Source organism: Corvus cornix, chromosome 1, assembly GCF_000738735.6.
Source record: "Corvus cornix cornix isolate S_Up_H32 chromosome 1, ASM73873v5, whole genome shotgun sequence".
Lineage (NCBI taxonomy): Eukaryota > Metazoa > Chordata > Aves > Passeriformes > Corvidae > Corvus > Corvus cornix.
In genome coordinates this window covers 27303861-27326147 of record NC_046332.1, presented here as the reverse complement: position 1 = coordinate 27326147, position 22287 = coordinate 27303861, and the positions used below count along the sequence as shown (strand labels likewise).

The window sequence follows — 22287 nt, the reverse complement described above, 5'->3', positions numbered from 1 at the left end:
CTGGGAGCCAGTATGGGTTTGTTCTTTGTAATGGATTTGCTAATGCTTTACTCAGGTTCAGCCTAGCTCAGTTTTCATGATTGGATTTACTTATTTCTGTGAATTCTGTACTTCAGGTTAAGTAATTGCCAAGCTTAGACTGAATATAATACTGCTACTGTTTGTTTCTGATGTTTCACTTACTATTTATTGCCCTTATACTGAACAAACCTTTTGTAAGCATTTGTTTACCATTCGAACATACAAAGCACCATTAAAGATGTCATGCTTGCCTTCACAGGTATTCTCTTTAATGAATAGAGAACTTGGTTCTTTCTTTATATGAAACTGTGTCCATTTTACATTGTACATCGTGTGTTTTCAACATGTGGTGTGTCACCAGATGCTAACTTATGTAGTATTACAACAAACCTACCTTTCATTAGCTCATTGTTAGCCTTTGAATATTTGGAATTAGTATGGTATTTGAACATACGGTTTATGCTGAGACACTGATGTCTTGTATTTTCTTGGTGAAAGACATTCTCAAACTGCCTATTTAAATGTCACTATTGCATTTTTATGTATTGAGTGTATTACACTCACATTAAGGGACACAATTTTGCCAATACATCCAATATGTTCATGGTGACATAATCTACAAACTGGACAGTGATCCGAGAAGTTGAAAATGCAGATAATGAACATGTTATGGGAAACATATGAAGCAAAGACTGCGGCTGCAAGGGAATGGAGTCTGCCTGACTTGGGTACTGACAAAGTTTCTAGACAGAACTGTTCTCCACAGGCTCAGGGTGTCAGCACTTTTTGGGTCAGGGTATTGGCACATGAGCTGATCTGTGCTGACTGCACAGAAATTCCTGCTTTCTGGTATAACACACAGTTACCCCAGGGAGTAGAGCTGCTCCTGCACTGAAGCAGCACCAGCTTCAGGGTCCCAGGGAAAAGAAGCTGTAACATTAGGAGGCATTTCAGGTGATGCTGTCTTTTACTAGACTGAAGTTGGAAGATGTGCAAGTTTCTGCACTATGCTTTAACTTGGTCATCCTAACATACTTTACTTGATGCAGGTCCATAGTAGATTTCTGGCACCTGATGAAGTTTCTTAGCTTTTGTAACTGTGCAGGTGGAAAACGTACTTTATATAAAGTCATTGGAGTCAAGGCAGTAATAGCTTAATTAGTAATAATAGTAATAACCTTAACATGGCATTCTCTGTGCCTTGTTACTGTCTTTGTAGTAATAATGGTAATAATGGTACAGTAAGAGCTGTATATCAAGAGCTGTATGTAAGAGCTCTTTGGGGAAGCAAGGGGTATAAAGCACAAGTGGAGGAAGAAAAGAACACAGGAGGGATGAAATTGGTAAGGAAATGGAGAGTAGGGCTGTAAGAAGTATGGCCTTTTAAGAAGAGCGTTGTTAAACAGGCGTATAAATGGGCACTAGAAAGCAAGCAGTACTGTGGGGAGAAGTAATTGTGGGAAGGAGCATCAAGATTTGAACTTAGTGAAGGATGACATGGACATGAGAAGATGTTATGTGCTCTGACAAACAACAGCTGTTGACAGCTGTTCTGGGATCCTCTTAGGGGTAGAACACCATGTTAGTGGGCAACTATTTTCTTCCTGATTTCTTATTGTCTTGGTTAAGGAACATAGGAATCAAAAGACAGATCTTATGGCTGTAAAGTACCTGTTGCATTGCCTAGCAACTGCTCTAGGCCTGTAGGAATAAAAGTACAGCTCTGAAGTCTAGTGAATCCCAAGTTTCTGTAAGACTCCATCTAGTTTATATGTGTTGGAATGTTGAATGCCTCCTTCTGTAAGAGAGCACCTGGCCCTTCTCAGTGTTAACACGAAGCTGACTGCAGTCCTAGGCCAGGTAGTAGCTTAGTGGGAGGTGAGTGGATTGTGTGAGTGGTGAGAAATGCTCTGATGTAGTTTCCTAGGAAATAAGGAATCAAATGCCAAGTGAGAGATGAGTATCATAACTCCATTTTTGTGTAATGGATAAAAGAGGCACATGGGTGGTCAAGGACTGGAGCACAAGGACTGGAAGCGGGAATTACTGTTGGAAGAAGGGGTGTGCTTTTCATTGCTTCAGGTGACTACCTTGAGGCTCCTGTGCTGGAGGTTCTCCAAGAGTACTTAGAAACTGACTCAAGAATGTAGTAGAAGTCAAGAAGATATTTGGGATGGGGTGAAGGGGCTGCCATCAAGACTTACATGTGTAGGCATTTATGTGAGCGGGAGAAATTAGCATGGCAGCTGGCCCAAAGCTGCTCTTGTCTGTCAGCACAAACACTTAAACATTGGGTAAGAAAATTGTCTTGAGCTGAAAAAACAGCCTTACTTAAAAGCAGAGGATTTTTCAGCAAATTTTGAAAGAAATAGTCTAGGCTTTTCTAAACTACAGATCATGCTTAAAAATAAAAAAGTCCTATTCCACTTGGAAACACTTTCTCATTATTTTTTCTTAAGTCTGAGTCAAAATTAATTAAGTCAATTTGAAGTCCTTTTAAATAGTTAAAAATAATGGTACTTGCCCTTGACTTTTACTGCTATTTTGTGTGCTTTAATAGTTGTATGACTTTTTTTTCTCCCACACACATTTGTAAGAGATTCACAGAAAAGAAAACAGACTACATCAGTAAATAAATTCTTCCTGCTAAGTTATAGATGTTGCTCATAAAAGTTAGCAGGAAAAAAATCATGCAGCCACAGGCATAATGAAGTTGATGATCCTGCCACGCAATCTTGCATGCTCTTACAGCTTGGCATGTAACAAGCATTTTCACATAAAACATTGCTGAGCTACTTCTGAATATGGTGGAATTCTTTGGGAAGGTCGGGGAGGTAATTGATCATATGCTGACAGCTTGGGGCTCTGAGAAAATGGTCAGATGGAGGGCTGGGATGCAGGAAAACAAACTTTCTAAGATGGTAACTGTCAGTTAGCCAAGCTATACATGTTTCAAGCTTTTTAATCTTTGCTCACAACCTCTGCTTCTCAGTCTTTTTTTGTTTTTGCTGTTTCTCTGTGAACTCATTTCCAGTGTTGACATTTTACTGGTCCTGATGCATAGACAGTATTCCAGGTATGATCTTGAGCTATAGTTGTATTTCTTTGTAGAGCTCTTGCAGAAATTCTATTGCTGCCAAAATGGGTAGTTTGAGAACTTTGATGATCTCTTTCAATATTCTTTGACCTTTGGGTCAAGAAGTAGGTTTCTTTCAGGAACTGCTCAAAATGTTCTTTGCAGCTAGAAAAATAAGACTTCAATGTTCATGGGAGTTAAGATGGCAATCTACTGGGACATTGCATGAGTTTACAACAAAAACGTTTGAATTTCTCTACACTGTGACCCTAAGTTTCTATATCAGAGTGGATGTAGAAACCAACATGTGGATATAGAAACTAAAGAGAAACATACAGCTTTGTTGCAAAAGAAGATGAAGGAATCTACCACTTGGCTTCTGAGACCAGCTTTTCACCAATCTTATTTACGCTGTCTTTTTTTCCATATGCAGCCTGACAGCTTAAAAATATGGTAGTTGTCAGTCTCTCTGCTGTAAGATAGAGTATTTTAACTGACTTACTGTAATTATCAGTTGTGAGGTCATTTATACATTAATACGCTGACAGGAGGGGAGAAGAGACAGGCATAAATGAGGCTTTTTAAAATTACTTTAAAATACAAAAGAATATGTAAGAAAGAAAAGTGTGTGTTAATTTTGCCAATGCTTTGTCACAGAATAGGCGTGTGGATCGAATTTTCTCTGGTATCCAGCCAACTGGGACCCCTCATCTGGGTAACTACCTTGGAGCCATTCAGAACTGGGTGAATCTTCAGGAAAAGTGCAGCTCAGTGCTCTACAGCATTATGGACATGCACTCTCTCACCATGCCCAAGGAGCCAGCTGTCCTGCGCCAGAACATCCTGGACACCACTGCTGCCATCCTTGCCTGTGGGATTGACCCAAAGAAGTGTTTCCTGTTCCGGCAGTCGCTGGTGAGTGTTCCTGTTATGTTAGATTTTTTTCTGATTAAGAGGCTTTCCACACATCTTCATGAACAAGTGTAGCATTACCAAAGTCCTTTATCATCTTTGTGTTGGTGGTCCTAGAAAATGTTAGCAGTGTTGGATTTTGAACTTATCCCTTGCCGTGGTTTTGAAGTTTTGAAGGCTGAAACCATGACTGAGATGCCCATTTAGGGACAAGTACATTGTGAATTTCTGAAGCAGAGCTAGGAGTTTGTGCAAGTTATGAGTAAAATACTTCAAAAACCTCTTAGGAGACCACTAATTTATCTCTGTAAGTCTCACTTTAGTCACAAAAGGTTAACTCGTAAATGTGGCCAGTGTAACCATAAAGGTAAGGAAAACATGTTTCTATGGTTTTGTATCAGCTCTTGCCACTTATTGTTCCAGCTGCACAGTAATCAAAAATAACAGGTGATTCATGGTAAGTTTTGTTTCAGTTCCACCATCATCATCAGTGGTTGATGTTCTTCTCTGGGACTTTTTTCCCCCTTCTTTGTTATAATCTCCTTTTCATATGCATGTTTTTTCATCTGATCTGCTTATTCATATGTAAACCATGTGCTTTTCTTGACCACCCCAAGGGGTACTGGCTTACCTTCCCACTTGGCATATAGCTATCACATGTTATATTTTCCTGGAAACAAACAACTTAGTTTCTTGCTCAATTAACTTTCTGTTACTGACTCTAAACTGGCAAACTTCTGAAATTTCTGGCAAATTTCCCACCGAGACAGATGTGTCATAGCGTCTGCTCTTGTGAAGACACCCGTCAGTGGGTGTCCACTCTGCAACAGAACTGCACAGGTGATGTGCACACAGGGTCTGAATTTTATCATGCAAGATGAAATGGCATTGCATTCTCCTTTTCTACACGATTCTTTACAGGCAGAGTTTCCAGGGGTTGTTAAACTGCAAATGGCAATCATAGTTCTATATTCCTGGTGAATAATGAATTGATGAAGACAGATATACTTCCTGCTTCACTTTTCCTCTGTATTAAAAAACCAGTCCAAATAGATGAGCTCAGAATTCTAGTGGAAGTATGTTTAAATAAATTTATCCCTTTTATTTTTCAAATCTGTTTATCATTTTAAATATGTTACCAGCTTGGGTTTTAATTTTGCTCTACTCTGACTTGTCAGCCTCAAAATGATGAAGTCATTACCTGGAATAATCACAAGGTGAGTTACAAGCCAATGATGCAGTAGCAGCCAGTCTGGAGGGGGTTTTTTTCTTGTTTTCAAGCAACTGAACAATTCAATTAGTTACAAGGTAGGATCAGTGACTAGATACACAGAGAGGGCTCTTCAGCATGAAGGAAAAATGCTTTGCAGGTTATGGTTAGAGAGGAATAAAGTGAAGGTTTATAAAATTGCAAGTGAAATGGAGAAATTGTTTTATCCGCTGAAGAATGTGAATTGGTAAGTATCAAAACAAGTTAACACCTGGAAGATTCAGCACAAAGCAAAACAATGCTGCATTTCACAAAATCCACAGTTGGGCTACAGAACCCCTTGACACGGGATACAGTGCATGCTGAAATTCATATGAATTCAGAAAAGGACTTGACAAATTAATCTGAAAAATTGCTTTGGGACTGTTGCACCTCTGCAGGAAGTGGTGAAACCACAGATGGGAGAGTGTCCATGCTTTCTGCACTTATGTTCTTGGTTTTTTGTTGGTTGCTGTCAGAGATGGATATTTGATCTGGTCCAGTGTTGCTTTTCTTGCGTTCCTACTGGTCTGAAAGCTAAACTAGTGCTGTTCCAGGTCTTGCTAAAACCAACACTCAGGCTTCCCTTGAAGCCAGCAGATTATTGGTGAGGATCTTACATTGCACTCAACCACAGAAAGTATGTTGTATCTTTCACAATATAATAATGCAGAGATTGAATCTTTGACGCCCCAAAGAGAAAGTGTCAGGAAGTGATGTCTCTGTGTGCGGTGCTTCTACAGTACAAATACAGTCAATAACCAATGAAAACCTAAGATAGCTATACTTGAACATGTTCAGCTTTATCAAATGAAAGTTTCCACTAAATATAATTCTGATTTTCCTTATGGTGGTTAGGCTGGCCTCCGTTAAATAGGCTGCCTTTTACCTTAATTTTTCTGTGTGTCCTTATCTGTCCAGATCTAATGGTCATTGTTCTTATTAAATCTAAACCATTAGATTAAATGTTTGAGCCGTCTGAGTCTGACATCTTGAATGTTATTCCTACCAATACTTATCACACGAGTACCAATACAACTTTCAGAAGTGGCTGACTCTAGCATGTTTCTGAAAGCTCATTGTCACAGTGCAATCAGAACTACTTCAGTTGTTTGTGAATATAGACTGTTTCAGCACTGGTTCAGGCTGAAGTGGTTTGTCAGCTTCCCCAAACCAAGTGTGTTCAAGCTGTATGAAGTGGTCAGGTATACCCAGAGATGCACTGTGATCTGTTACATTTACCCAGGCAGCACCAGATGTTTCTCTGGAAGCAATTAAAAGGAGTATCTGTGTGTAGCTCTTGATGTGAGGAAAGGAGACAGGAACCTTGCTAATGTGATTATTGTTTTAGTATGATAATGAAATAGTACGTTATGGAATGTCATAATATCGAGATGATTGTTCCTAAAAATGAAGGTGTAAGATGGATTGCAGCTATTGCTAATCAAGAAAGTTTATTGCTTGATTTTGATTGGAAATTTCTCAGATTTAAAAAAAAGAGAAGCTGGCTTCCTTTTCAGCCACTGTAGCAGTCTCCAAGGGTGGTCTAAAAACGCCCCACTTTTGTTTACAAACATTTGTCTGAGGTGTAAAGCAAAGTGACTAAAACTGATTGTATACTGTAATAGGGTGTGTACTTCCAGAGGTCAGCAAGAAAGCAGTGAAAATCAAGCCACAAAGAGAGAACTGGATTAGGTATTTAGTTATGGACAGAGTAGGTTTTTTCAATACCAGATCAAATTGCTAAATGAGAGAATTCTCAGTAACTTAGCATGGTGTAATTATTGTTGTATTTTGAGCCTTACCTAGAAAATTACCAAATCTGTAGATCACAGAAATTTTTCTTTAATTACTCCTGAATGACATTTCTGTTCATTTTTTTAAACAAACATCATGCAACAAAATTGTGATCTAAGAACTTTTAGTTTTAATCACCAAAACCCACCACAACTAATGACTTTTTTTGTACCCTGATTCTGTAGCAGTAAAGGCAGAATGAAATTCTTGCACTACGGAAGTATGCTGATAATGGTAAGCTCCACTAAGGGAATTGCTCATGCAGTCATTAATGTAAATGCTGTTGTGTCCTCTCACTTTCTCTGGATTACACTGGGCAAGACTGGTCTAGAATTGCTGAAAAGGGGATTTTTTTTTTTTGTTCTTCGTTTGTTTGTTTGGCTTATTCTTTCTGTATTTTGCTGCTTGTGTTGCTTCTCTGGAATATGTTTGCCATATGTGAAAAAAATAATGCTACTTGGTTTCTCAAAAGGCCTTTTGGTAAGGGTTTTACTTACTCTACTTGCTTAGGCGTTTTTCAAATCTCTAATCCAGAGATATCTGAAATACCTGCCTCCAGAATTTGCACACACTTTATCATTCTTTTCAATACAAGGAAGAGGCAAAAGGCTGAGCAATATTAATCACAGAGTGACTGCTGGGAGAAAGTGTGGTGAGAACAGATACCGCTCATGCTTATACTAGATCCAAAAGGTGCTGCTGTGATAAGGATACAGGTGAAGTTGACTTGGAATCCCAGAACAGATTTCAGTGATGTCCTTGCCTTTCAACTAAAATTAAGTAAAAGTGATAAATTTTGCATTGGCAATGTTTTATTGTATTGTTTAGAGAGCATATGGCCTGTGTTCTTATGTACTGGATATACAGCTAAATTGCTTATAAATGGAAAGTGCTAGTTGGATGAAAATTAGTTTTGTATGCTTCAGAATTTGCCATTTATAGGTTATATTGTTTTATAACATGTACAAACAGTAAGTTAATGGCTGGCTGTATATATTGCAGTTCAACAAATACTTCCCACACTTACATTGCCATATAAAAACTTGAATTCCAACTTAGGGAAGTAGTGGCTGCAAAGAACAAGTGATGATAACTTGAAAATATTTAGAAGCAAGAAGGATGATGATGAATAATTAGGGTAGTGTTTGGAACCACATTGTCTGTGAAGGGTTATAAACAAGCACATTTAATTACAGTATCTGGGAAAACAATTGTGGTATATGTTGGACAGTAAAATGACCTCCCAGTGAGAGAAGCTCTTTCATTACAGCTTGTTTAATTGTATTTTCTCAAGTCGGAAGTTATAGAAAAGTGACAATTTTAGTAAGAATAAAAATAAAGATAAATGCAAATTTCAAAATTGTGCATTTCAAATAGTGCCTTTTTATTTGGAGTACAGCTGCAAGATGTATGAAACCCTCTTGGAGATATGAGATATGAGATATGCTTTAAGTGGCTGCCTTTCCCTCCTGGGCATAAAAAAGAAGCAATGGAATAATGACTTATACAACGTATCGTGAGAGTATTAGAAGAAACAGAAAATATATTCCTTAAATTGTACCATAACTGATAAAAGCGGTAACAGTCATCTTTCATAAAACTTAGATCTTTTATTAAAACCAAAAAGGACTATGGGGGGGTAAATAAGGGAGACAGTATGCAGTCTGCACACATGGTGAACTTACGTGGTATAACCCATTTTCTCTGATTTGTGGTGGGTACACTACACATTTCAGTTCTTACCCATAACCATCTTGTATCTCATCTGCTTCACAGTCAAAACAATATTAGAAACTGATTTTGCTTTTATGTGGTCTCAGACTGTTCTTCCTGTCCACCTATCTATTGTAGTAGACACATGCTGAATGTCCCAAGAGAGACTAAAATTCCATCAGAGTTGGTTCAGCCGACAGTGGTTGATACGCTGCATGAATGCTTCTCTGAGGAGTCCTGTGAGTTTCTGGACAGCATAATGTTCAGTTTCTGGGCGGAAAATTGCAGTTTTCATCCTTCTGGATAGGGTGATTTATTTGCTGAGTATAATCAGCTGCAGTATTCTTGCAGCGTGCAAGCAAATTGAAGCAGTAACTCTGGGAGGTGGGAATTTGCAAATTTGTCTTAGCCTTAACTCCAAAAGCCAAAATACAACAATATAAATGTGTGCACTGTTTCACTGCTGTTATTTTCCAGAAGTATCCATCTGCTTTGTTTTGTGGGCAGAGTTTGAATAGATTCGCGCTACCCCTTGTCCAATTTTCAGAGGGGCTGAAAAGCTTCCATTCCATCATAGCTTATAAATTCATTAAAATACATTAATTTAGCACAGTCCATTGAAAACTTCCTGTCATAAGAGGAAGTATGTGACTGTTTAATTTAGAAAATTATTCTGCTTCTCTCATTCCTCTGTTTTCTCTCTCATGGACTGGACTAGACATAACTAGAGCTCAGTGGGAAGGAAAGTCATGGTTCACTAGGATTTTTTTTTTCTGCCTTAATTACCTTGTTCATCTCATACTATTATGTAGCTGTTATACTTTCCTCTCTTCACCAGTCTTCTGGACACACCAAACTAATTATTCAAACAGTATTGTGGGTGCTAGTAGGAGAGTGTTTCTGAAAATATGTTAATTTCATAAGGAATAAAGGAGAGAAAAGGATGCTTCGGCCAATTTACTGTGGTCTGTTGGGGTTTATAACCAGTAAAACTTGATTCCAGTAGGAATATTCTTGATCAGGTTCTTCAGAAAGGAGAGACAGATCTTATTTCTGTAAGTTTTAGCCAAATATAAGTAAGTGACAAAATTGTTCCAAGGTAAAGGTAGATACTGACAGATTTACCGACAATAACTAGATAACCACCCCCCCCCCCAATTCAATACATTGCTTAACATGCTCTTTAAATCTGATATTGCCTTTGTAACCATAAATTTATTCTACCCTATGAATTATTTCTTTGAATAGGAATTTGAGATACTGTGTCAAATTTTCTGTCATAAGAGTACCTGCACTGTGTGCATTTGATTCAAGAGCAGCCTATTTTCTTTTGGTCTTGTTTATGGCCATTTTTTTCTTTAGCTGTATAATATAGAGATACATCACTAAGTATCTTGGAACATATTGCTTGCAACCTTAGGCATTAATAAAACCTTACATCTTATTCAAGAAAAATGTGAGCATAATTTGCTTTAGAAAAGGCCTCTTGAATTTTGCAGAAGCTCTAACTGGTACTTCTAGTAGAGACAGAAATCCTTAAAAAAGGTTTAATTTCTTTTAAAATGTAGGACTCTTTCCCTTCTCTGTTTCAATTTCTTTTAGTACGCAGCTATCCAAGTTACCTCCTCAGACCTATTTGTTTGTACTTTACACTGTCAAAATTAAATCCTTGAAATTTACTGCCCTATTAAATAGAGCCCTTAATGAGGTTACACTGCTGAGGGGAAGCTGCAAATTTTCAGTGCCTTACAGAGAAGGGCTATAGGTTGCAACTTGAGGAAGTCCATCTTGAAAATAAAACACTGCATCTCTTTTTGCAGAAAGCTACTTCAGCTGCCAACGCACAACTTTGAATTATATCACTCAGAAAAGTGAGGCCCAGTGTTGCTGATTGGCCTGCTTTCAGACCTGCTTCCAGTATTCATGCCTCTCCCACTGTTGTTCTTGAGTCTCATGGCTTGCTGTCCTCCTCAGCTGTATGTCTCATAAAAAGTCACCTAGAATTATTTGGACTAAAAGTAGCTACTGGTTTTCTACGTATATATCATTGGCTGTGGCCAGGGAATATCAGCAATAATTTGGTAAGGAACAGCTAGGGTCAAGGACAAAAAAACAGATCTGCAGGAAGAAGCCCTGAGATTGTACTTCAGCATACAATGCTCCAGAGATAATTGAAGTATAAAGTGTGATCTGAGTTTAATAACTTCAAATGGCTGCACAAGTAAATAATTAAGAAGCTTTTTGTCTTTAAAAAGGGAGGAGCAGGGCACTCAGGTGAAGAAACAGAAATGTGTGTGCCTTTCAGATAACTGCTCATTATCATTTGGAAGTGGTCACCTCTGTTAAATAAATGTGCTTTAAAAAAATAAATGGAATCTGGCTATGCACCCTTGGCCTTGTCAGCCCACAAGAAAGGAATGTAAGTAGTTCGCTCTGGAAATAATTCTTTGATTACTGATTAGTAAGCCAGGTTGTGGGGGATGCATAATGCAATGGAGATTGAAGGAGGAAATGTGTCCCTGGTAATAGCACAGGGATGACCATCTCGTCCCTTTGAGAAATGCTGATGGTTTTTACAGACTTGTATGAGATTAAGTAAGAAAACTGTGTTAAAATGAGCAAGAACACAGAGCAGGAAAAAAGAGAAAAACTTGATGTATTTACTGAGAAGAGCAAAGGGTATGATTTCAGCTGTCTAAAAAAGGGAGATCACTATATGGATCTGGTTAAGGTTTCTTGGAAAATTTTTAATGGGAAATAGTTGACTTTGTAAAGGGAAACAATAAATAGAGCACTAAGACTGTTATTCCTGGAAATATTTTCAGCAAGGCTGCAAGAAATATTTCCCAAGAAAATAATGTTTATATTAAAAACAGGCTATTATATTTTTTTCAGGACACAAAAGTTGATCTGAAGGATTTAATTGTTGATTTTCAGAATTACCAGTGATTGTCACATTTGTGGAGTTTGGTTTGAGATGCAGTTCAGGAACTGTCACTGGTTGTGGGTTTTGTTCATTGGAGATGTAATTCTGGTTTTCTACCATTTGTACTATTTTTATACTGACGTATTTGGGGGAGAGGGCACTGCTGAGAAAATTATGTCTTCATTGAAAAAGAGTCAAGTTTATTATTATCTGTTCTCTTTTGAGAAAGTGGGCAATTCCTGCAGTACATCATAGCTCTGGAGAGTAGTTTGTTGTCAGATTTTAAAATACAAAACGAATTGAGTTCTTTACTGGTTAAAGTATACACAGAATAGCCTGAATTAATTGGAACTCTTTATATTTTTATTTCTTGAAATCCTAGTTAGATTTATTGGGTAACCTCCTTTAAAAAAAAATTTTAAAAATAAATTCAAAAAGCAAGCAGAATATTTCTCTAACAGTCTTACTCTTTTTAATGAAAATTGTGTGAAAAGTGATGCTTCTTTGAAAAAGGCACAATAAACGCTACCAAACACAATAGGAAGCTGAAAATTGTTTTGCAGATTTATGCAAATACGAGATGTCTCTTCTCTGTTTCCTTCCGTTTCATTGTTGAAAGCCACACAGGCTGTAACGCTCACTTTTTTTTTTAATAGCTCAGTCAGCAGTCATGTTCCTCAGGGATTCTTGCAGGGAGCAGTTCTGGTCAACATATTCCTTCATGACCTGAAGAAGGTGGTGAAGAGAAGTTCATGGGCAATGCTAAGTCCTTATGGGTAGCCAAATGCTATGCCACAGAAAGGAACTCCCAAAGAACTCATAAAACAGAGTGGGCAGGCAAATAAGGGGTAGAAGAGCTTTAAATACTTCAAAACATCTAGGTAAAAGCAATCTAAACCTTCACACAGTATTGAGCTGAGTCACAACACAGGATAAAAGTCCTGGAGTCATCATTGGCAGCTCTCTGAAATCATTGGCTCAGCACAAGCAATTTTCAAAAAAGCCAGTAATATGTCATCATCACCAGGAAGGGTATTGTGAATAAGACAGAGATTATGTTTTGTCGCCATACAAAACCTTAGTGTGCCCATTTTTTGAATATTGGGTAAAGTTTTAGTGTCTACATCTCCAGAAGGAACTAATGAATTAGATATGATACAAAGAAGAGGAATTCATGCAGCAGGGGATAGAGTAGCTGCCTTAAGAAGGAAAAATTCAGAAGTCAGGGTTGCTTCAGTTTGAAGAGGAGAAGGCTGAGGTATATATGCAATCGAAGTTTACAGAATCAGAAAACCACTAAATAATCCAAATGTGGAATTGCTCACCAAATTGTGCAATATAAGAAACAGGTGGTATTCAAAAGTAGTAAACAAACATGGATACATTAGTGACTAAATTAAGGTATTTCTTTAAGCATCAGGTTTAAGCCTCTGGAGCTTGCTACTGCCTGTGGTTGTGAAGTGGGAGGTATCAGGTGGTTCAGAAAGGGATTAGACACATTCCTGGGGAACCTGGGTATGTTAGCAGGACTGGGCCAGGGATAATACCTTCTGATATTTCCTAGTCTGAAAATTATGGATGCTGGAGGACTATGAGGGGAAGATACTGTAGGAAGCAGTAGGCTCATGTGTTTGCCCCAGTTGCTGCTCCCAAAAACATGAGGCATGCATTGCCTTTCTTGTGATCCCGTATAGTTTTATTTCTTACATTGTTGTGTTTTGGTTATTTAATGAAGACATTTGCTTGCAGTTTTAAATGGACCTGCAGCAAGAAGCTGATGGAGTTTGTCTGGGAGTATGGCTTTTCCTGATTGTGATCCATGGATATTGCTCAGTGAAGGGAAGAGTAGACTGAGCCTTTATTCTACTGGTGTCATATGTATCATCACGTCTTCCAGTTTCTTTGTATCAAATTCATGCAATCGATGTGATGGAACACTGTAGCTAAACGAGTAACATTTGAGCAGATGCACCATGACCAACCAAAGGCAGCCATTACCTGCGCCTCTTGCCAAGTAAAACACAGTAGCTTAAACCGTGATTTAGTCTGACAAATGGTTTGTGGTTTAAGCCTAGAACCTCCTGATTGACACCCCAAGATACAGTCGGTTACTGCAGTTTGGATGATGAACGTTAACACATTAGCCTTCAGTACTGAATTGTATTCCAGCTGAAATCTCTATCCTTTGGTACACTTTTACATAGTTTCTCACCATCTTATCAGGTTTTTTCTTCAGCATATTCAGCACTTTAATCTTACTTCGGAAGGGACTGTGTGTTTGAAGATTGGAAGTGAGTATAACGTGGTAGGACCCAGAACTGTGTATTCAACCCAACAAATGCTGTTTAGATCATTGGTGTTTTGGTAACTGATGTCATGTGAATCCACTGATCCAGTGAAATACACGTGCAGTCTTGGCTGCGAAAGCAACATCTGAGAGAGCTGAATCAATGACTGCATAGCTTTTAAAGAGGGTTCTTGTCAACACAAGTGCAACAGAGCACCATCTCCTCTCCGTCCGTGACTAGAAGAAAGAAATGAGAAACCACTTTGAGCCAGATGGTGATTCCTTCTAAATGAAATAGGAGTTCGGAGCTTAGTATTTTCTGTGAAGTTCATTTTACTCCGGGTATTTTGTTGCACTTTGTCTTGTGCACAGAAGATTGCAGGTCAAATAAGCATGAGGGAATTAATAAAAACCCTGAATCTGTGGGAAAGGCAGAAAGAAGGGAAAGAATCAACCTGAAATATTTCATGTATCTAACCACTGAGCTGTAGTCTGGAGGTCTTCTACATGGGTGACCAAAGTAGTCCAATGACTACTAGCTAGGAAATTACTATATTTAAAATGTGACAACAAAGGAATTGCAATTAATAATCCTACTAATTCTTACTTGTTAACAAACATTTTTTACTGCTTTCCATCTGGGTTGTTATATGATTTTGCAGGCATGAAGCTTTGAACATCTTTGAAACAGCATGCTCTTAAACATTCAAACCTGCCAGTATTGCAAAGAGTGAATCAAGTATGTAAGCAAAGGAGCAGAACATAGATCACCTTTTTCTTTTGATGATTATCACCTATATAGCTAACTAAAAAAACCCAGAGTGACAAGAAAGAAATTAAAGTAGAGCATATGCATCAGCAATGCTTGCCTCTTTTACTAATCCTAAAATGAATATTTGAAATGCAGAAGCTGAAGAGTGTATTTCAAGAAGGTAAACATGGGCTTATCCAACATTGGTTGTTGACACAACACATTTCTTGTCTCTGCCTCTGGAAAGTCTTTCTCTTAGCAGGAGGGCAGCAATCACTCTGTCTGACATCTTTCTGAAACTATTAAAATTTCACTGTCACCACAGTTTCCCCAGAATATTAAATAAAATGTTTGTTCTATGAGCTGAAGTGGGATTTTTTTTTTATCTTTTTAAACCACCCTTGTAGCAAAGGATATGTATGCAGAGGCCTGATCCTCTTTCAATTGCAGGTCAGTATTGGTTTTGATAGGATTGCAGAATGAGGGCCAAATTAAGCCACAATTCAGGCTGTGCTGCAGTTGACTTCAGCTATTATTCCTGTTTTGCAGACAGGTCAGGTGCAACCAAAGCCCTGACAAGCCCTTCACCTAGACCCTCCACCCATGTACTTTCTGTGCAGTTCCCCAGAACTCCACTTCAGCTCAAGCTCCTGTGTCTTCACCTGAACTACATCACTATGTCCTGTGCTCAACCCTATCCCTGCTGCCCCGAGTTTCTCACTGGCTCCCTGGATTGTCCTCAGGTGTGACTAATTCTGTGACCTTTGTGTGTCTGCTGGTCACCAGACTGTCACTGCCATCACCCTTACCCTATCAGTGCATTGTCCTGGTCAGGGAGACAACTGTTCCTGCCTGGGTTGTGTCTCTTTGCAGCCACAACCTTGTGGAGCAGCCCAGCTCTTCATTTTCCCTGGCAGTTAGTTTGAGCTTCTGTGAAGGACCTGTGGGTAGTTTGCTGCCAGCCGTGCTGCAGTGCAGTGTGGCTCAGGCAAGGACTGGGGCAGTCTGGCCTGAGCTTAAATGGGGTTCCTGGAGCCATGTGCAGAGGGAATGCCTGTAAGGCTCAAGTGAGGCTGGTGAGGACAATTAAGGGAAATCTGCATTTGGGACTCTGACGGAGAAGAAATAAAGCTTGGGTAACTTACTGCCACTGGAAATGAGAAAAGCAAAGAGATTTTTTAACTATTTAAGTATTATCTGAAAGTGTGGAGAGGCTGTGACACAGTGGCAAGCAGTTGGTTAGTTTATATGTCTGTTCAACTCTGCTATTGCTAAAGCATTTTCTTTCTTGTTTAGAATATGAGTGGATAGGATCAAGAACCTTGCTCTACTACTTTAATGTAGAGCATTCAATCCTGGCAAGGTCCAAAACTTTCCATTAGCTTGTCACTTGACCTTACTGAAAAAGTAATATACAGAAATAAATGGTTTTCTGGTCTTTGATACTATTTATTCTTATTGACTTTGAGAATATATGCATATAAAAGAAGAAGATTTAAATAGATTCTAACTTCATACTTTCAGGTTCCTGAGCATGCAGAACTTGCCTGGATTCTCGGGTGCTTAACTAATGTGCCACGTCTGCTACGTTTGCCCCAGTGGAAGGTATGGACAGTTTGGTAAATTGAAAAGAAATCTATGGGAATTCAGTAGAAATGTTGTCCTGGCAGTACTTGTCATCTCTGAAGTACCAACTGTACCTTGGTTATCCTTGCTTTAGGTTTAAGTAGTTCTGTACTCCTGTGGTGGAAGGGGGAAAACGTGTCTCTCCAGGTTTGTTCCTCTCTGAACGTTTTCCTGCTGGAAGCTACAGAATTGTGGTTTTGGCAGAGACTTGCTGAAACTGTACTAAATATGAGGTTTGTTTAGTGTTGTTAAACTGATTTTGCTAGAATGTTCAGTGTTATTTCAATGTTTATTTAATAATGCAAATGTAATGCAAGATATTGCAGTGAAAACCATGAGCCTTGCTGATTAAGGAGTTCCATAAACAGCTTTTCTTTTTCCACTATAAAGAGTGGCTGCTCTGTAGATTTTATGGAAGAGTGTTCAAAAGAGGCATATGTTTGAAGAGGAGTATAGAAATTACAAATATTAAAAATGTGCTGAGTGATAGTGTATCTTAAATGTTTGCCTTTACAAGTTTCAAATGTTCATCTTCTTAATCTTGGTGCTGCATCAGCATGACTGCATCAACAGAGTTCTTGCATTTAATTTCCTTGTATTTTATTTTGACATTTAGTAAGCGGAAAAAGAAAAAGACAGGAGAGAGAAGTATCTGAAAAAAAAAACCAAAACCAACAGCTTAAGAGCAGTTTGGCTTGCAGAGTTCAGAGCTGTCTTAAATACCTCCAGATGTTTTCTTTTTTCCTGTTTTCCTTCTTAATTAAATAAAACCAGTAAAACTTAAATACAGCAACCAATGTTAATGCATGGCATAGATTAAAGCAAACCTTTTCAAACCTGAGGTTCTAAAGTTAAGCTCTTAAATCCTACTTTGGCTAGATTGACTTTCCAGACCTACAGATAGGTGTTACAGGTGCTGAGCTTTGCAAATTAGGTTCCCTGAACCCTAGGCACCTAGAGATGTAGACAGAATACAGGATCTGTAGGAGAGAGTGAGACAAATCTAAATATATTTGAACAGTCTTAATGAAATAATTAAGATTTCAAGGGGCTTAGTATATTTAACTATTGCTAAAAGTGAAACATAGATATGCCATTGCTAGAGCAGAATTAGTGTGTGTAGCCTGTCTTGATCTAGATGATCCATATCATGGAGCAGTAGAGGACTTGAATGCTTTGGGTGGATTGTGCAGAGCAGTGTGAACTAATTGAGACAACACTGAACTCTGCCTCTGTAGTTCTGGGTTCTCCCAGCTGTCACTGGCTGTCCTGGTGACTGTGTGTGATCACTGTGTCTTGATCTCTTTTCTGTGAAACATAGGTATTGATACCTTTTTATACCTCCATTACAAAGCATTTCAAAAATGTATTGCTGAAGATGCTGTTTAAAAAGTAGGTTTGTGTGTAATGTATAAGTGTAATAACTCAGCCTGATGGTTTTGCATTTGAAGTAATTTCCATTAATAGGGTTGCAAACAGAAAGCAAAAGAAACCCTATGTTCCCTTCTCAGTAGAATATCAGAACAGTGTAGGGAAATTCATAAATACAGGACATAAACCAGAATGTTAAGGAGTGGATTTTACATGACACTGTCTTCTGTAGAGCTGCATAATAAATTACTCAACTGGTCAGAATTCTAATTAATTAAAATCACAGACTTTGATACCATTAGTCAAAAGTATGATTCTTCTCTGTTTTTCTTTTTCAAACAGATGAAGCGTGCCAGCCAGAATCGCGAAGGAACTGTTGGTTTGTTGACTTACCCTGTGCTTCAAGCAGCAGATATTTTGCTGTACAAGTAAGAGGCAGAATGTGAGCCCATGGGCAATGTCTGTTCAGCTACACTGGAATGAATGTTTGTCAGGTCAACATGCTAACTTATTAAGCAGGGGAGCTGCGTGTGATTAGATCAGAAGATTGGAAATGGACAGACTCTCAAGTGGCTGGTTGAAATCTAGCCTGGTTAAAAAGCAACTGACAGGGCTGTAAAGAGCAACAGCTGGTCACATGAAAATAATTCTTAGGGAATTAAAACAGACTGAGGTTTAACATATTACATGTTCACCCACACTTCTTTTTTTTAAGTAGTTTTGCTTCATTTTGTCTAGTGCACTCTAGAGATACTTAAACTGTCTCTATGTAGTATACCAATATTAGTGGGGGATTCTGCATAGGCCAGTTCATACTGATGAAAGAAAGTAATTTATTGACTGCATCTTGTAGTACCTGGGCTGGTTCAGTTTCCTCTGTGTTGTACTGTGTGCTACAATGGAAATAGCCCCTAATAAGGGACTGGTGACTCAGCATGCCTAAGTCTGTAGCCTAGCTGGTAGAATTTGTAGTGCATTGTCATGACTGGTTGTATTTCATAATATGATTTAAACTGTCTCAGTAAGTAAATGTTAGAGACAGTGCACCATGTAGGAATTGTTTTATGTTCAGAGCATACATACTTTGTGGCATTGCTCTGAAGGAAGTTGTGTGTATTGATTGGGACAGAGAAGTAATACAGGACAGAGTAACCAAGATTGCCCATTTATGAATTCAGAAAAATGTTATCTAGAGAAATTTCATGTTAAGTGATCATAGTAGTGAAAACAGAAGACCAGGAGATAGTATTTCTAATTTACCTGAATTTTAACTAAAAATAATGGGAAGCAAGCAGAAGTCAGAATTAATTTGAGTATTATAATGATTTTATTTGAAGTGAGTCCCATTTGATTGTCAAATATTTGAGTGATTTGAGTGTCAAATATCTAAGGGTGAAATTTAGCCAACTTATCAGAAATCACGTTGTTTTGATTGAGCTCAACCATGTCTGTCTCTTCCATCTCTAATACAATCAGGTGTTTCATCTTTCCTTAGTAAAGCCAGTGGTTTGTTGGCTACTATCTGTATTAACAGCAGGCTGTCCACACAGAGCACAAAACAAGGAAGTGAAAGAGAAACAATACCTCTTTGAAGAAATTTGTCTTAATATCTTTAATAAGAAATGTTTTAATGCAAACAAAATAATATAAGGAACAAGAATTAGGGAGAAATGGAAACACAGGAAGGGAACAGCAGTCATGAAGAAGAATTTAGAGCTGAAGGAGAGGGAGAAACAGTAATAACTCAGATGAACCAAGGATCAAAGAGACAGGAAAATGGACAGAAGGTAAATACATGACAGAAAGGAGTAAAAATAGCACCAGAACAGAAATATATAAAAAAAAAAAAAAGCCAGCAAGGAAAAAGGCAAAGTATCATGCAGAGGTTTTATAGAGATAATATGTTTTCTGTTTAGTGGCAAACTTTATGAATATGGAACCATTTTTGGCATATGGAAACATTTCTTTTGACCTGCGTAGAGTATATTGATTATGGTAACTGATTTTCTCTCAGTTATAGGGCACTGTGATTTCCTATTGCCTACTGTAACTGTTTTTAGGTTGCCTTGCTGTCTGATTGGGAATAAAGGTGGACAAATTGATGCCTGGATGTCAGCCCAGTAATTCAGAATTGGAAGGAAAGAGTACCGTGTTGATCTGAAATTTTCTGGGAACTTAAAAGATGCATAGCGGACTTCCTTACTTTGGAACATGTCCAGTATTCAGAGCTGAATACCCCATAAGCCGTAGAAAAAAAAAATCTTCTGGGGGATGGGAGAGTAATCAAAAGCTGGCAAGATTTCAAGTCTGCCTCATCTAAAAGAATCATACATTTTTAGCAAGTATGATTAACTGTGGGAAAGAATCACCAGGGGAAGTAATGGATTCTTCACCTCCTCATGTCCTCTGATGCAGATTGTGTTTCCCTCCAGAAGTGTATTCAAGCCATTGAGTTCAGTACAGAAGATCAAATTATCCCTTGAATCTAGCAGTTCTAATCCTCTAATAACACTTGTGACAATAGAGGCACTGGACCACATGATTTATACAACTGTGATGAGGAAGAAACACTCTCTTCTTTCCTTCCCTTGATACATCCTCAGTACTGACTCCTCAACAACAGTTATGTTTTCCTGAGACTCGACATGACAAGGTGCTTGCACTTTATGCCCTGCAGATCTTTCTTACTTTGTTTGCACACTATAACGTGTGCTCTTTGATCTCTAAAGAGACAGCAGGAGATGCTACAGAAACCTTTCTTTGAGTTGAGTTTAATGAGTTGCTCTTACAGGTATCTTTGCCATATATGTCTTCAGAAAGGGCTGTTTTTGCCCTTGGGTATGTGCTTCAGCTCAGCACAAAAAGCAGACTCATCCTTGAATATGGTCAGTTTGGGATCTTGTTCCCACAGCACCTATATCTAGCTGGGACTGAGTATTTGGCTCCATCTGGCCCTCTGTCATGGCAGAAGCTGTGACAGTCTTGAGTAACATTTCAGCAGAACCAGAGAGCTTTGCTGAGTTTCCTGTATCTGTCTTTTATTAAAAGGTCAACACGTGTTCCTGTTGGAGAAGATCAAGTCCTGCACCTGGAACTAGCCCAAGATATAGCACAACAGTTCAACAAGAAATATGGAGAATTCTTTCCTGTGCCCAAAGCCATTTTAAGTGAGCTGGTCTTGGTCATTTTTTTTTCTTTGACTGCACTTCGAGGTTGAAGATGGATTTAAATATTGTGGAAATAGTTTCAGGGACCAAGAAAAGGGGGCAAACTGATGCTAAGGGAGTGGAAAATTAAAAACTGACAACAAGAGACTTTGGCTGTGAAATTGAACTCCCAAGATAGATAAGGCTTTAGAAATCCCTGGTAGAGGAATGCACGTGATGTCTGGTATTCTAGTGCAGGGGGCCAGATGCACTCTGCTGTTGCCAGTCAGCCTTACTCTTCAAGTATTGGACTTTTTAAAAGCAGGGTCTCTGTTCCATGCTGCTCGTTCAGGAGACATGTAAGCAGTAAAGCAAGAGACCTCCAGCAGGCAGAATCCTTCAGATTCTGAGTGGTAGATGTTTACATTAAGCATGCTGAACAGCCTGTTGGTATACAGTGTGTATGTATGTACAGTGCTCCAAATTTTAAGGGTGTTGAATATATACTTGAATATTTCAATATGTGTCTGTCACAGAGATCAAAACTTTGTGGTTTTGATCTTAGACTCAGGAAGACTTATAAGGAAAATCTTGGCAGCCATTTTTGAGCTCTAAGGTCATAGGCCGGGGGTGAGGAGGAGTCAGATGGCGCAAATGGCATGTTTGTTAAGAAACGTGAAGAATTGGGCAAGGATGAAGCATTGCATCTTTGTTGTAAGTAATGTAGAGGAATGCACAGCAGAGACCTTCGCCCCCAAAAGGGCAAGGAGCTCTCACCTTAGAAAAGACAGGCGGTAATAAACCTTTCTCAATTTTCAAGCCTCAGTGACAAAAAATGGTGTTAGACCTCGAGTGGAGTTTTGAGAATATTAGGTATTGCAAACTCTGCAGTTCCTAATTGAGTACTAAGCACTATAAAGAGGAGCTGAGTGTTGTTTATGATGCAGGTGAGACTGTTTACCATTAAATAAAAAGCTCAATTTGAAAAAAAGAAAAAATTCACTTTGCTCCCAAGAAGCATTCCTTCCTAAGCTCACAAGTATATGCAAACCAACAAAATCTCCTACATGGATGGGAGAAGGTAGGGACCTATTCAGATTTACCTGGGCTCTTTCAATTTTACAGAAGAGAGACAGACTCTTCCAAAAGGTGATTTCAGAACAAAGCAGTTTCTGGGGCAATCTGAATTGTATGCTGGAGAACCTTTATCTTTTCACTGAGTACATAAGCCCTCTATGAGCAGTATGCAGGTAATTTAATTGGCTGTATTAGGTGTCTAAAAACAGTGCTTTACCTCTAACAGAGCTGGTCAGTGTTGAGTTAGAGAATTTTAATAACTGTCTTTACTGAGATTTACCAAGAGATTTTGAGTGGTAGAGTTTCCTGAAATAAGGAAATTAACTGTTACAGGG

The 22287-nt window shown here is 38.5% G+C and overlaps 1 protein-coding gene across 3 annotated transcripts in view; it reads left to right on the top strand.

The window, feature by feature from the left end:
- WARS2 (tryptophanyl tRNA synthetase 2, mitochondrial) overlaps positions 1–22287 on the top strand; it is a 46788-nt gene that overhangs the window by 16374 nt on the left and 8127 nt on the right. For 2 of the 3 annotated variants that reach the window (XM_039559846.1, XM_010396076.4), the window contains exons 2-5: positions 3755–4012; positions 16257–16337; positions 18072–18157; positions 20778–20896. In XM_039559846.1, the coding sequence (XP_039415780.1) occupies positions 3755–4012; positions 16257–16337; positions 18072–18157; positions 20778–20896 (544 nt within the window). The remainder of the gene's footprint in view (positions 1–3754; positions 4013–16256; positions 16338–18071; positions 18158–20777; positions 20897–22287) is intronic. The other variant, XM_039559852.1, reaches the window with a different exon arrangement.